The sequence below is a fragment of the Eubalaena glacialis genome, chromosome 3 (genome assembly GCF_028564815.1).
Source record: "Eubalaena glacialis isolate mEubGla1 chromosome 3, mEubGla1.1.hap2.+ XY, whole genome shotgun sequence".
NCBI lineage: Eukaryota > Metazoa > Chordata > Mammalia > Artiodactyla > Balaenidae > Eubalaena > Eubalaena glacialis.
The window spans coordinates 150812855-150826368 of NC_083718.1; the positions used below are offsets into that span (position 1 = coordinate 150812855).

The 13514-nt window shown below is 39.4% G+C and overlaps 1 protein-coding gene across 1 annotated transcript in view; it reads right to left on the reverse strand.

The window, feature by feature from the left end:
* Nucleotides 1-1830: 1830 nt before the first annotated feature.
* ZYG11A (zyg-11 family member A, cell cycle regulator) overlaps nucleotides 1831-13514 on the reverse strand; it is a 61613-nt gene continuing 49929 nt past the window's right edge. The window contains exons 9-14 of the mRNA XM_061186584.1: nucleotides 12734-12895; nucleotides 12356-12400; nucleotides 8361-8555; nucleotides 6146-6207; nucleotides 5646-5743; nucleotides 1831-1994 (exon numbers count right to left, since the gene is read on the reverse strand). Of these exons, the coding sequence (XP_061042567.1) occupies nucleotides 1831-1994; nucleotides 5646-5743; nucleotides 6146-6207; nucleotides 8361-8555; nucleotides 12356-12400; nucleotides 12734-12895 (726 nt within the window). The remainder of the gene's footprint in view (nucleotides 1995-5645; nucleotides 5744-6145; nucleotides 6208-8360; nucleotides 8556-12355; nucleotides 12401-12733; nucleotides 12896-13514) is intronic.

A 13514-nucleotide genomic window follows, 5' to 3' on the forward strand; every position in this document is an offset into this window, starting at 1 on the left:
ACACTAGTCTCAGGAGCCCTCCTTCTGTGTACCAAGGCAGGGGAAGAGACAGCCATGTGGTCATTCTTTTAACTGATCTGAGCTTTCTGAGCCTATGCCTGGCCAGACTCAGAAGTCACTAAGCCATGGCCATGGAGACATACCAGTAACATTGTTGACTTGCTGCTAAATACAAATGTGCCCCAAAGTTGTGCTCATCTCCTGAAAGGGAGAGTAACACAGAAGAGCCCAAGTCTTAGAATCAGCCGCAACCACATGAGCAGTATCTATCTACCCAGGAAAGTAACCTGAACTTCCTCTTTCTCATCTGTTAAATGGGGAGGATAAAACTCAACTATCGCAGAGGATTGTTGTGAATGAGACAAAACTTGGAGAGGTGCCCAGTGTAGAACTGGACCTCGACAGGCACTATTTCCCACCCACCCTCCTCACATTAGCCTAAGCTAGTATCTGGTAACAGCACGTTCCAACATACGGAACTCAGGTCAGGAAAGTAAGACAGCCTTTTGAATCATGCAAAAGAGTGAATGAGAGAAAATACTGTGTAGTTGCAGGACTGTAGAAGGAAGCAGGTTACAAATTCCTCTGATCCAGTCACCAGTGAGCAATAGTTTGAAATATGGTTTAGAATAAGAATAAGCCTCATCTGATTCCAAACGAAGGTATATAGCATTCCAGTTAAGAGTCTGGCCAGCTAACAGCACAAAAATCTAGTCCTAAAATAAGCTACTAATTCAGAAAGGAATTTATTTCTTTGAAAAACTTAAACAGATGAATGGTAAAACATGTTTTGTTAGTTGTCAATAATAAGGTGAGGAAGGACTTCATACTCTATTCCATACAGTGGGTTTGCAGAGGACACAAACCAAAGCTTCTGATAGTTTATACTGTCGTTGAGGCTGGTTCTCAGAAAAGCGCACTATTTTTCTCATCTCCATATTAGGTAAGAGCACCTCTTTACATCTCTGGCACAGCCCTTCCCTTTCCTCTCAGCTTTGGTCACAGTCCTAACTCGAATTAAAAATTTGAGGGATTGAGGGATTGAGATTTATAATCCCCATATAATCTTTCATCTGAACACTCTATTCTCAGTCCTAACTTTGACCATGCCCCACCAGCACACCCAATTACACATAATGTTATGCTTACTCAGTCTAATGTGTAAAGTTGGAGGAAGAAAGGTCAAAGGTAGACTATCCAAAATCATAAAAATATATTTCTCTTCCCTCCACCCAACAAGTGGAAGGTACTCTGGTATCTATTAAAAAAATTTTTTTTTCCTCCCCTCCAATAGAGGTTCTGCCTTCCAAACAATACATTTATACGCGTATGTTTCCTAGAACTTTTTCATGTACTTCTTTTCCAGTGGCTTCATATAACCAGGAATAACAACTTAGGAGATTCTTTCAAACATGAAATTTAACATAAATATCAAAGTTTCCCCGTAGGTCTTTCTTTTTCCTTTCCTCTGACAAACACTCAGAGTTAAGAAATTGGCCGGGGCTAGAGAAAAGTAACTGGCATAGCTGTTCCAACACAAGCTCACAGGTCTTCACACAGAGTCCACGGCTTGATTTTTCAAAACTGCTGAAAGGGTATTCCCAGAATGATTCCAACTTGATTTGGGATCATGGCTATCATACAAACCCAACCTTCTTATAACTTATAGAAAATCAACCAAAAAAAAAAAAAAGGCCAAGAAGGCAGTCAACTCACAAACTCCAATGACAACTTGTTTCAATTCAATTCAACATTCAATTGGTGACAGGGCAGAAGACCTGACACTGAGCAACAGAGCACCTCTGAAGCCCCTGAGGATAAGAAGGGCATTCAACAGAGAGGGAGTCTCTGATAATTCATGAAATGCATTCTGAAGTCATCTAGAATGGAGGTTGCAATGTGCTGTGCTTGGGGGTCTGCCTCACTGTGCTTCTGGATGTCACACAAAAGCTGCAGTCCTTCTTCTTCGACTAACATTTTGCAGTATTTGCTGGCTGAAAGAAAATCAAGCAAAGAAACCTGATAGACAAGTTGGCATCTTAAATATTCCCAAATTACCACATTCACCATTTTGAAGAAAGAGTACAAAGTTTTAAGCCCTTTGACACAGGAATTAACAGATAAACTGTGTCAATTCAGAAGAAATATGCCAGTTAATGCTTGGCTTGTGTAATGAGATAATGGATGATTATTTTATTATGTTTACTTCTGGACAACTCTATGCTTCAAATGTCTCTAATCCTAGCTAAAAGGATAAGAACATCTTTTATTACAAAAATAGTACAAATTTCAGGTTCAGGCAATATGTTGAGCTAGACAACCTAAAAACCCCAGAGCTGGATACACTATAATCGAAAAAATTTTTAATTCATAGTTGAGTGTACAAAGTAAAGGAATTGTCCAGGAGTCAGACACAAAGAGAAAAAAGCACCTAAACCTCGTGTAACCTAACCTGTAACTATCGTGGGGCAGAAAGGGACTGTCAGTTTCAGTAATCTAGGAATTTAGATTTTAACTTAGGAAGTCAGAAGCAAAATCAATGCATAAAGCTGGCCCCTCAAAGGGCTAGACAAGACAACGGATAAGACAATGAAACATCTGCATCTTAGCCTGGGCTCCTGGGGAGAAGTCTTTCCTGAGAATTTATCACCAGTCCCAAGTTGGTCTAGGGTTTGAATATATATTACCCTAAATGTTCTGGGAACCCTTGAGCTGAGAAATTAATATAAGAATTAGTCCAATCCCAGGGAAACCTCTAGAACACTTGACAGAAGCAAATACAAAGCTGTACTGAAGGGACATGTCCACAACTCAGTCTGAAAGGATTCTCTTAATCAGTCCAAGAGTCTATTAGACACAGAAACAATGATCCAAAAACACATCTAAGGCAATTACCAAGAATGCAGTAAAAAGAAAGACATGGAAACTTTTTTTTTTTAATAGTTACAAAATATGTAGGACAGATTGAGAGAAGGTATAAGATACTTCTGATAGATGTTACAAGAAAGGAATAGAGAGAATAGGTGGAGGGTAATATTTTAAAACAAAATGGTTGAAAATTTTCATCAATTTTGTAAGGTATAATCATGACCTGAAACCCAGAGGCCATATAACAAAATATTGACTTGTAAAAACAATGAATAAAATCAAGACAATAAACTGGGACAGAATATTTGCAAGAGCTCCTTCAAATTAAAAAGAAAAAGACCAAAAAACAGTAAACAAAAAGTGAGCAACGGAAATCAACAGACAATTCAAATATAAGACAGTTCACCTTACTTAAAATAAACGTCAACTGAGACTCTCTTTCACCTTAGATTGACAAAGATCAAAAAATTCAACTAAACCTTTTTGCAAGAATAAAAGGAAACTGGAAGCTCTCATATATTGCTGATGGGAATGCAAACTGGTAATCAATTCTCTGGATGACAGTTTAGCAATACCTACCAAAACAAGCATTCATAACACTTTGACTCAGTAATTCTAAAAGTATTCTGCAGATTATGCTTGCAAAGTGATGTCTTTTATTTTAACAAATGGTATGCACTACGCTTGTACTAATACTGTGCTATGTACAAATGCTCGTACTATGAGCCAAGCAATGTTTAAATGCTTTGCAAATGTTACCTCATTTAATTCTCATAACAGCCCTATGAAATAGGTACTTTAATCCCCATTTTACAGATGAGGAAACTGGAGCACAGAGGGGTTCAGTAACTAACACAGTTAGTAAATGGGAGCAAAGTACAAATAGTCTGATTCTGGGGTCTGTCCTCTTAATTAGCACACATGTTCATCTTTCCTAAATATATAGTATGTGTGTGAGTGAGAGTGAGAGAGAGAATGTCATTATTCATTGAACCAGTGTTTGTATTGTAATAGAAAAGACTGGAAACAATGTTAAATAAATTGTTACATCATATAGCAAAGAAACACAGAGCAATCTAATTAATAGTGGTGATCTGGAGTCAGATCACTAGGTTAGAACCCTATCTCTGCTGGTGCAGGCTGTTTTAACTTTGGGCAAGTTACTTTACTTCTCTATGCCTCGTTTTCTCATCTGTAACAGATATACAATAAAATGCTACCCCTTCTATCTGTTGTGAAAATTAAATAAGTTACACATAAATAGCTTACAACACTGCTTGGCACATAGTAAATATAAATACTCAACTAAATTCTAGTTGATGTTACAGTTACTACTGTTGTAACTGAATATACTAGAGTCTATTTCAGTGCCATTCAAACTGATTGATCTGCCTCCATCTATTCATATGCCAGTACCATTTAAAGAGAAGTGTTAGAGACTTCTCTGGTGGCCCAGTGGTTAGGACCCCGCGCTTCCACTGCAAGGGGTGACAGGGTTTGATCCCTGGTCTGGGAATTAAGATTCTGCACGCCGCAGGCACAACCAAAAATAAATAAATAAATAAAGAGAAGTATTAGGGCAAGCTCCTAAAAACCATTTTTCTCAGTCAGTTCTTTCCTGTTTATTCTGCCACTTTAACTTTAAAATAATTTTCAGATTCCTCAACTCTTACTCATTCACTTGAATTGTATTATATCCGTGAATTGAAAAGAATTGAGTATAGTATGTCTCACAATTATTTCAGGCTTTTAAATTATTTCCTATAGTTTTTTTTGCATATAGGCCTCAATACTTGTTAAAGCCATTTTAAGATAGCTTATGCTTTTGATAGTTAAACCTTTAATTAATTCTAAAAGTTATATCTTAGGTTTTTTAGTATAAAATTATAGCCTATATTTCTTTTATAATAAAAGCAAAAATTTTAATAATAATGCTTAACAAAGAATAAAAGCCAAGGGACTTCCCTGGTGGTGCAGTGGATAAGACTCCATGCTCCCAATGCAGGGGGCCTGGGTTCGATCCCTGGTCAGGGAACTAGATCCCACATGCATGCCACAACTAAGGAGCTGGCGAGGCACAACTAAGGAGCCCTGGAGCCACAACTAAAGAGCCCACCTGCCGCAACTAAGGATCCCATGTGCTGCAACTAAGGAGCCCACAAGCCACAACTAAGACCTGGTGCAACCAAATAAATAAATAAATATTAAAAAAAAAAAAAAAAAGAATAAAAGCCAAGAATTCCCAAGGGGAATTTAAAACAGCAAAACATGGAAAAACATTTAATCTGCCTGGGACCAACTCCTGACATCTGGCCCCCCAGCCTCCCTCAAACCATTACAAAGAGGCAAATCTATGTATTACTATAGGAAGAATAGTATTCATGATAAACTACTGAGTGAAAAACAGCAAGCTATAGGATAGTATGCACAGAATGAGCCCATTTTGTCTAAAAACATTATCCTATTCACATATAGTATATACTAACTATAGCATGTATACAGAAAAGTATCTGGAAGTATAGTTATAGTTATCAACTTATGGACAGTGCTTGCCTATGGGGAATAGGAGTGGGAGCAAACTTTCACCTTCTATATTGCCTGACAACCACCCCCAATTATAATTCTGTAGCATTTTTTATACTAATACAAATGCTTTTCAGTTTCTTTTTTAAAAGTGTTAAAATCAGGACATAGGTGAACAATTTTTCAAAATTCCATCTTGAACTTAATCCTTATACAGAAAAATAGCTGGAAAACTATTCTTTTTAATTACATACGGTTTTTACTGCAGACATGATACATGGCCCATAGTGCCCAGAGCTGAACCTCTGGTTGAGAGACGTTGCCAAGGAGTGGGAAAAATGCCTTGAAGGATCTAAATAAGTACAAAGAAGATGTTTCTTCAGAACTCAAGCTAACATCAGGGATATAATAATAATTTTCAACATCTTCCCCCCAGGGTCAATTCCTCAACAAGACAGATGTACTGCTGAGCATATAATCAGAACTAGCATTTAAGAAATTATACTCTGTGTGAGACATTATACATTCAATATCTGTTTCCACCCTCAATCTTGCACACTGCCAGCCTCATTTTACAGATGACGAAAACTGAGTCTCAGAGATTTTCTAAAAGTGATTTTCCCAATATCACAAAGAAACAGGATTTGAACACAGGCTATTTTATTCTAATATTTTATCACTGTACCATGGCCTCTACATAGTGAGTAGACTGAGGACAAGCTTTAAGAAAAGCACTACACCATCATGAAATTACCTGTAGGTCACCAATGCTGTCATCTTACAACTTGAACTTGGCCAATTCTGGATGGTTGTATACTGTACAAAAAGACAAATCAAGATTCTAGTATTGTTTCATGTCATTTATAATTACATATATATGAAACAACATAAGTTTTCAAAATATGGGATTGATTACTCAAATTTAGGATACCTAACCTGCCAACTATCAATTAGGTAAAGCATTATATATGTAGAATATAAACAAAGTCATGTGGAAAACAATGCAATAAAAAGGGGCTCCTGTTTAATGATGGAAGATTGAGGATGCACCCACTCCTCCCCTAAATCCTATGAACAGAATGATACAAACGGTTTAAAAGAAGACAAATACACATAGAAGAAAGCAGAAGAAAAATGGTAACTAATTTAATAGATCTAGCACTGGGTAAGGTTAAAAAAACAAACCATTTTGAACAGAACACCCAAGAGACTTAAAAATTTGGCAAAAGTATTACTTCAGGAAGTGAGATTAGAGGTTGGGTTGAAAATAGGAGGATTGGTTGAAAGTACCAAAGAATCAAGACTTCAAGATCTCCTCTACCACCCCTTACAAAAATTTCTGGACTGGGCAATCCCATGAATAACTGAGGTTGGGAGTACCATGCTAAAAACAGGGGGCTAAAGTGAAAAATCTAAATACTAAATGCTGAGTCTCCTTTACCTCCAACTCTCTTCCTCTAGTGGGTGTTTAGCCTGTTGGAAGCCGACCTTATAATCTTCAACCAGAAGAATAGAAATTAAGGAAGGGAGGGATGGGACTTCCCTGGTGGTGCAGTGGTTAAGAATCCGCCTGCCAATGCAGGGGACACGGGTTTAAGCCCTGGTCCGGGAAGATCCCACATGCCGCAGAGCAACTAAGCCCGTGCACCACAACTACTGAGCCTGCGCTCTAGGGCCCGCGAGCCACAACTACTGAGCCCGTGTGCTGCAACTACTGAAGCCCACATGCCTAGAGCCCGTGCTCCACAACAAGAGAAGCCACTGCAATGAGAAATCCGTGCACTGCAACGAAGAGTAGCCCCGGCTCACTGCAATTTGAGAAAGCCCATGTGCAGCAACAAAGACCCAATGCAGCCAAAAAAAAAGGAAGGGAAGGAAGCAGGGAGAAAAAAGAGGAAAGAAGAAGGAGGGATGGAGGGGCGAGAGGGAGAGAAAGAAATTTCCCAGAATTGAAGGAAATGAGCTTCCAGAGCAGTAAGTAGCCAACGGAACAGATGAAAATGAACCCACATCAAGGCACATCATTGTGATTTCCAAACACTGAAGACAAAGGTCTTAAAGCTTCCAAAGAAAAATGGCACAGGACTTCTCAACAGTGATACAGAGAAATAAAAGATAATGGAGCAATGACTTAGAAATTGTGAAAATATTTCAAAACTTAACTTTTATACCTAGCCATTTGATCAACTAAATGTGAATGTAAAATAAAGGCCTTTTCAAACATAAAAGGTTTCAAATTTTCTTTTTCATACATCTCTTAGGAAGCTACTGGAGGATATGACCCAAGAGAATGAGGGAGTACACCAAAAAATAGGAAGGTACACAATCCAGGAAACAGGGAATCCAACACAAGAGAGCAAAGAGAATCTCCAGAATGATAGTAAATGAATATCCTGGGATGACAGTGGTCTAACATATATACAAAAAAGCAAATCAGATGGAAAAAAAACAGAAGGCTTGGGAAAGTAGTCTCCAAGAAGCTGAAGTAGACAGAATGTGCTTGAATGTATTGAAAGGAGATGTATACTTGGAGTATAGGAAAGGGTGTGCATTGGGACAAAGAGAAAAAGAATCTTCATTTTCCAAAGTGGGAAAATAAACTGATAATGTCTAAAACTACAAAGTCAAGAAATAACAACATATGTTAGAGATATGGAGGTAAACACCAAAAGAAATAGCTTTAAAAAGAGCTGAGAGTGGGAAAGAGAATTAGAATAAGCCATATAAACGGTTTGCATGTATAACTTTTATAGAAGGAAAGTTATCAGAAGGAATGCAACAAAATGTTAATAGAGATTAGCTTCCGGTGGTAAGGTGTGGGTGATTTATAATGTTTTCTTTATATTTTTCTCTATCTTTCCCATTTTCTACAATGAACACATATTTCAAAAATTCTTATGACCTAGAAAAATAAGTTTTCTGCAAGAAGAGATGACTCTGGATTTTGTAAAGAGCAATGGTTCTCATACCAGATCCTGCAGAAGTGCTCTCCTCTGGAGGTCATGGGATATCCAGGGCTGTTTGTCAGATGTCAGGTGGGCTATGATGCCTGCAGCTAAATAGCTGACTTCCAATTCCTTACTATGCAGCAAGCTGCTGACATGCTTTACCACATCTTCAGTCATCAGCTTGGAAGAGAGTTCTCTGACTTCAGCTATGTTGTTCTATGGGTCAGATGGAGCAGAGAATATCAGGGACAGGAAAGGAGGGGAGAATCAGGAACTGGTTCCTCTCCCTCTCCGACTGCTCAGCTCATATACATACAAGAACACTTAGTCCCATCCTCCTCCCTCAGATTTAGCCTAACAACTACAATCCCACCCCCTTGATGATGAGGATGATCAGTAATAACAAATCACTGAGTAAGCACTTACTAAGTGCCAGGCACTGAGCTAGAGAGACTGAAATGTCTTTTTATCTGCCTTATCTCATTTAATCTTTAATAGTCCTACAAAGAAATTCGACACTCAGCAAGACTGACTTGTCAGGTTCACACTGCTAATAACTGGTTGGACTAGAATACAAATCCAGGTCTGACTAAAAAACTTAACATTCCTGGGGGCCCACTATACGTTACATTAGCTTTAAGTTTAACAGTAACAATGAAAGGCAGGCAGTATTTTCGTTATTTTATGTACTGTGTTAGTTTTCTATGTGTGTAACAAATTAACACAAACTTGGTGGCTTAAAACAACATACATTTTTCCTCTCCCAGTTTCTGTGGGCCTCGCTTAGCTGGGTCTCACAAGCCTGCAATCAAAGGGCTGGCTGGGCTGCATTCTCATCTGGAGGCTCCAATGGGTGAGGTGTGGGTGGGGAGAATACTTCCAAGCTCACTCAGACCGTTGGCAGAATTCATTCCCCTGTGGCTGCAGGAAGGAGGGTTTCTTGCTGGAGGCCACCCTCAGCTCCCAGAAGCTGCCCATAGTTTTTTTTTGCTATGGGGGCTTCTCCCTTCTCCAACCACTCACTTCTCTAGAGTGTCTGCTAGGAAGAAGGATTTTATACATATTGTAATATAATCACAGGAGTGATATCCTATTATCTTTGCCATATTCTATTAGTTAGAAGCAAGTCACAGGTCCTACCCAGACTCTAGGGAAGGGGATTACACAAAGACATGAACACCAAAAAAACTATAATCACTAAGGGTTGGTCACTTAGGGTCTGTCCACTACACAGATGAAAAAACAAAGGTTTAGAGGAGAAACACACAGTCAAAGCGACCACAGCAGTTACTGCTCCTTCTAAAGCAGCTTTCAGAAAAGTATACCCTATAGACTTAGTATGTTGAAAAAGGCATAAGGCACTCTGCAGAAAATTGTACTGTTTTGAGACCCACCCTGCCCCCTTTTCCCAAGACTAGCTATACCCCTCTTGTCAACAGCATGATTTCAGCAGAAATTGCACTGTTTTTAGACCCCCTGCCCTTCTTCCCTGGGCCAGCTACACAATTCGTCAACGGCATGACTTCAGCATTGAGTCTATCAGATGGCAGCCCCAAACAAGAAGAGACAAGATGATAGATAGGATCCTTAGCAAAACTGAGAGGGACACCTCAGTTGAGTCCCAAGTTCCTCTTGTAATCTTGGCAGAGGCTTTTATATTAGCCTTTTCTTCCCAAGAGTCTATGGAATAAAATACTGAATGGGAGCTACAGGAGAATGTGGGTCTTCCTCAGAAAGGACCCATACAGAAAAAGGAAGGAAAAGGAACAACCTCCCTAACCCTCAGTATTCTGAGAGGCTCTCAAAAGGATAAAAAGTAGGATACTTAGCATTGTATAGATCTATGAGGCTTCAATCCACCCTTCTGGCCTGATTTCCCATTGTTTTTCTTCTTCCCACCTTCTCCCAAAATTCCAGATACTCTATAGTACGGTGTCCCTCAAATGATTACATTTTCTCATCCTTTCCTAGCCCAAAATGACCTTTGTTCCTTTCTTCTACTTTTCTGTACCTTCCAGGTTTCCAATACTAATCATGTATTCCTCTCTATGAAGCCTTTCACATCTGCTCTGTCCCAAGTCCTGTATGTGTTAGGGATACAAAGGGAAAGACACAGTCCCTGCTTTCAATGAGTTCATGACCTAGAATCAAAGGCTCCCACTGGACTTTGTGCCTCTTTTCCAGCACTTACCACAGTCAATCATGAATTAGAGAGGTTATTTGCATACGTGTCTGACACCACCTCCCAACATTATTAGTACTACCAGCTTGCTATGTTTCATGTATCTGTGTCTTCCGAAGCACCAGCGCAGCAAACTGCAGGGGCATACAGTAGTATGTCTTCGTTACTTTTTGTAAATCTTCACCTTTATCTTTAGGAAACAAAGAAATCTCTCAATAACAAATATCCTGATTGGGAGGTAGTATAAAAGTATAAACAAAGATATTTCTAAAAAATTAATTCAATTGTTAAAGAGGAAGTATAGTAAAGTGGCTAATATCAGAGGGTCTGGAGCCAGACTGCCTGAGTTTGAGTTCTGATTCTGCCTCTTACCATCTAGGTAACATAGGGTAAATGGCACTTCTGTGCCTCAGACTGAATATCTATAAAATGTAGACAACGATGTATGGGAGAGTACAGAACATAACGCAATTTCCCTATCCCTGCGTATATACCCTTTAACAATGTGACTGCTGCTCTTCCCATCAAGGGGTGGCCACCTCCTTTAATCTGGGCTTATCCATAGGCATAAGAAATACCTGGTCTTTGTCCCTAGTTCCTGACTCAGAGCTCTCAAATCCCTTGGAATTTCTGGAGTGATTGGAGCATCTTTGTTCTAATGAGGTGACTCTTGGCAGGCACCTAGATAGCTTCTGCATGGGGGCTGGATGCCAGAAAGACCAAACCTTGATTAGAAGCCTGGAACTTTCAACCCCATGCCCCCAACCTCAGCGGGAGAGGAGAGAGGCTAAAGACTGAATTAATAATCAATCATGCCTGTGTGATGAGACCCCCCACCCCCACATAAATACCCCTAAATACTGGGGTTTGGAGAATTTCTAGGCTGGTGAACACATCAAGGTGCTGGGAAGGTGGTGTATCCAGAGAGGGCATGGAAGCTCTGCACACATCCCTCCTTCCTTGCCCTACATATCTCTTCTATTTGACTGTTTCTGAGTTGTATCCTATAATAAATTGAAAATAGCAAATAAAGTGCCTTCCCCAGTTCTGTGAGCCATTCTAGCAAATTATCAACCTGAGGAGGGGGTTGTGGAAACCCCCAATTTCAAGTCAGTCAGTCAGAAGTAGGGGTGGCCTGGGCTTAACAGTTGGCAACTAAAGTGGAGGCAGACTTGTGGAACTGAGTTTTTTAACTTGTGGGATCTGATGCTAACTCTGGATAGCTAGTGGCAGAATTGAACTGAATCGAACTGTAGGACACCCAGTTGGTGTCAAACAAGTGGCAAAGTGGTTGTTGGAAAACACCCCGGGTCTTGTAACCTACTTTGACCTGTGAGACATTAGAAAATCTGATATAAGCAGAGGTTTAAGAAGCACTTGTGTAGTGCATTTGCCTTCTATTGCTGCCTAGAAACTGCCAAGTGAAGAAGCTCATGGAGACACAAGGCCCAGCTAACAACCTGCACCAACGGTCAGAGTTGAGAGTCAGGCCATCCTAGAGCATCTAGGCCTAGCTGAGCCACCAGATGACTGCAGCGACATGAGTAACTCCACAGAGACCAGCAGAAGAACTGTACAACTGAGCTGAGTTCAAACTCTTGACCCACAGATTCATAAGTGAATAAAATGGATGCTGTTTTAAGCTGTAGTTTGTTTACAGCAATAGATGACTCATATATAATGGTATTTACTTTATAGGAATAGTGTGAAGATTAAACGAGTTAATGCATGTAAACTGCTTACAAAAGTGCCTAGCACATAGCAGGTACTACATGAGTGTGAGCTTTCTTATTTTTTTAAGTAATTAGAATTAACTCAAAACAATTCACCTTACCAAAAGACCAAGTACTTTGCTTTGTATTGTTGACTCTGAAAAAGTCTGTGAAAAGAATATACAGGTTACTTTATCATGAAGAAAAGAACTTTGCAGGGACTTCCCTGGTGGTCCAGTGGGTGAGACTCTGCACTCCCAATGCAGGGGGCCCAGGTTCAATCCCTGGTCGGGGAACTAGATCCCGCATGCATGTCACAACTAAGAGTCTGCATGCCACAACTAAGAAGCCCTCATGCCGCAACTAAGAGTCTGCATGCTGCAACTAAGAAGTCCGCATGCCACAACTAAGACCAGGAGGAGCCAAAATAAATAAATTAAATAAATAAATAAATATTTTTAAAAAGGACTTTACACATAAACTCAATCCTGTCTTCCCACCTCCAAGACTTGGATGAAGATCGTCAATCCTTGATTTTCAATAAAGTGCTTGCAGGCAGCTGGAGATTCATCTGTAAGATTCCAAAGTGCTTTCAAAGTAAACAAGAAGGTGACATCATCTAAATTCTCAGTAGTCTTTTGTTTTACTATTGTTAGAAGTTCCTAAAAAACAAAGAGACAGGGAGTAAGATGCCCTAGTGACTGACTCAATTCCAGTATAAGGAAAGCAATGGTTAAGAAAAGCTTTAGAATCAAACCTCGGTTCTAAACCCAAGTTCTACCACTTAATAGCTTTGTGACCCACTTTCTCTCTATAAAATAACTTACAACTATTTTTTAGGGTTTTTGTGAGGAAAAAATATTAAAGTTTATCAAGCACTTAATCTAGTTCTTGGTGCTTGTTAATAAACCTCATAATCAAGTACATATCAGCTATTCCATTATTCACATATTGAGAATGTTTAGTCAACACCTTTTGGAAGTCAGGCACGTATTCAGATAAGAGTGACAGATTAAAAAAAACAGTTTGTCTCAACTAAATAAAATAATTTTTAGTTTTGGTAAATGCTCTGAAGGAAACACATAAAAGCCTAAGAATTTTCTTTAGAAAAGGTGGGAGAGGGAAGATTCCATACAAAGGTAATATGTAAAAGAGACCAAAAGAAAAAAAGGACAAGGCAGCTAAGCAAGGAATGAGGACATAAAATGGGGAGGGGGGCAGATATTCCAGGCAAAAAAAAAAGTTTGCTGTTCTACACCACTGAGCAGGTCAGTATGGCTA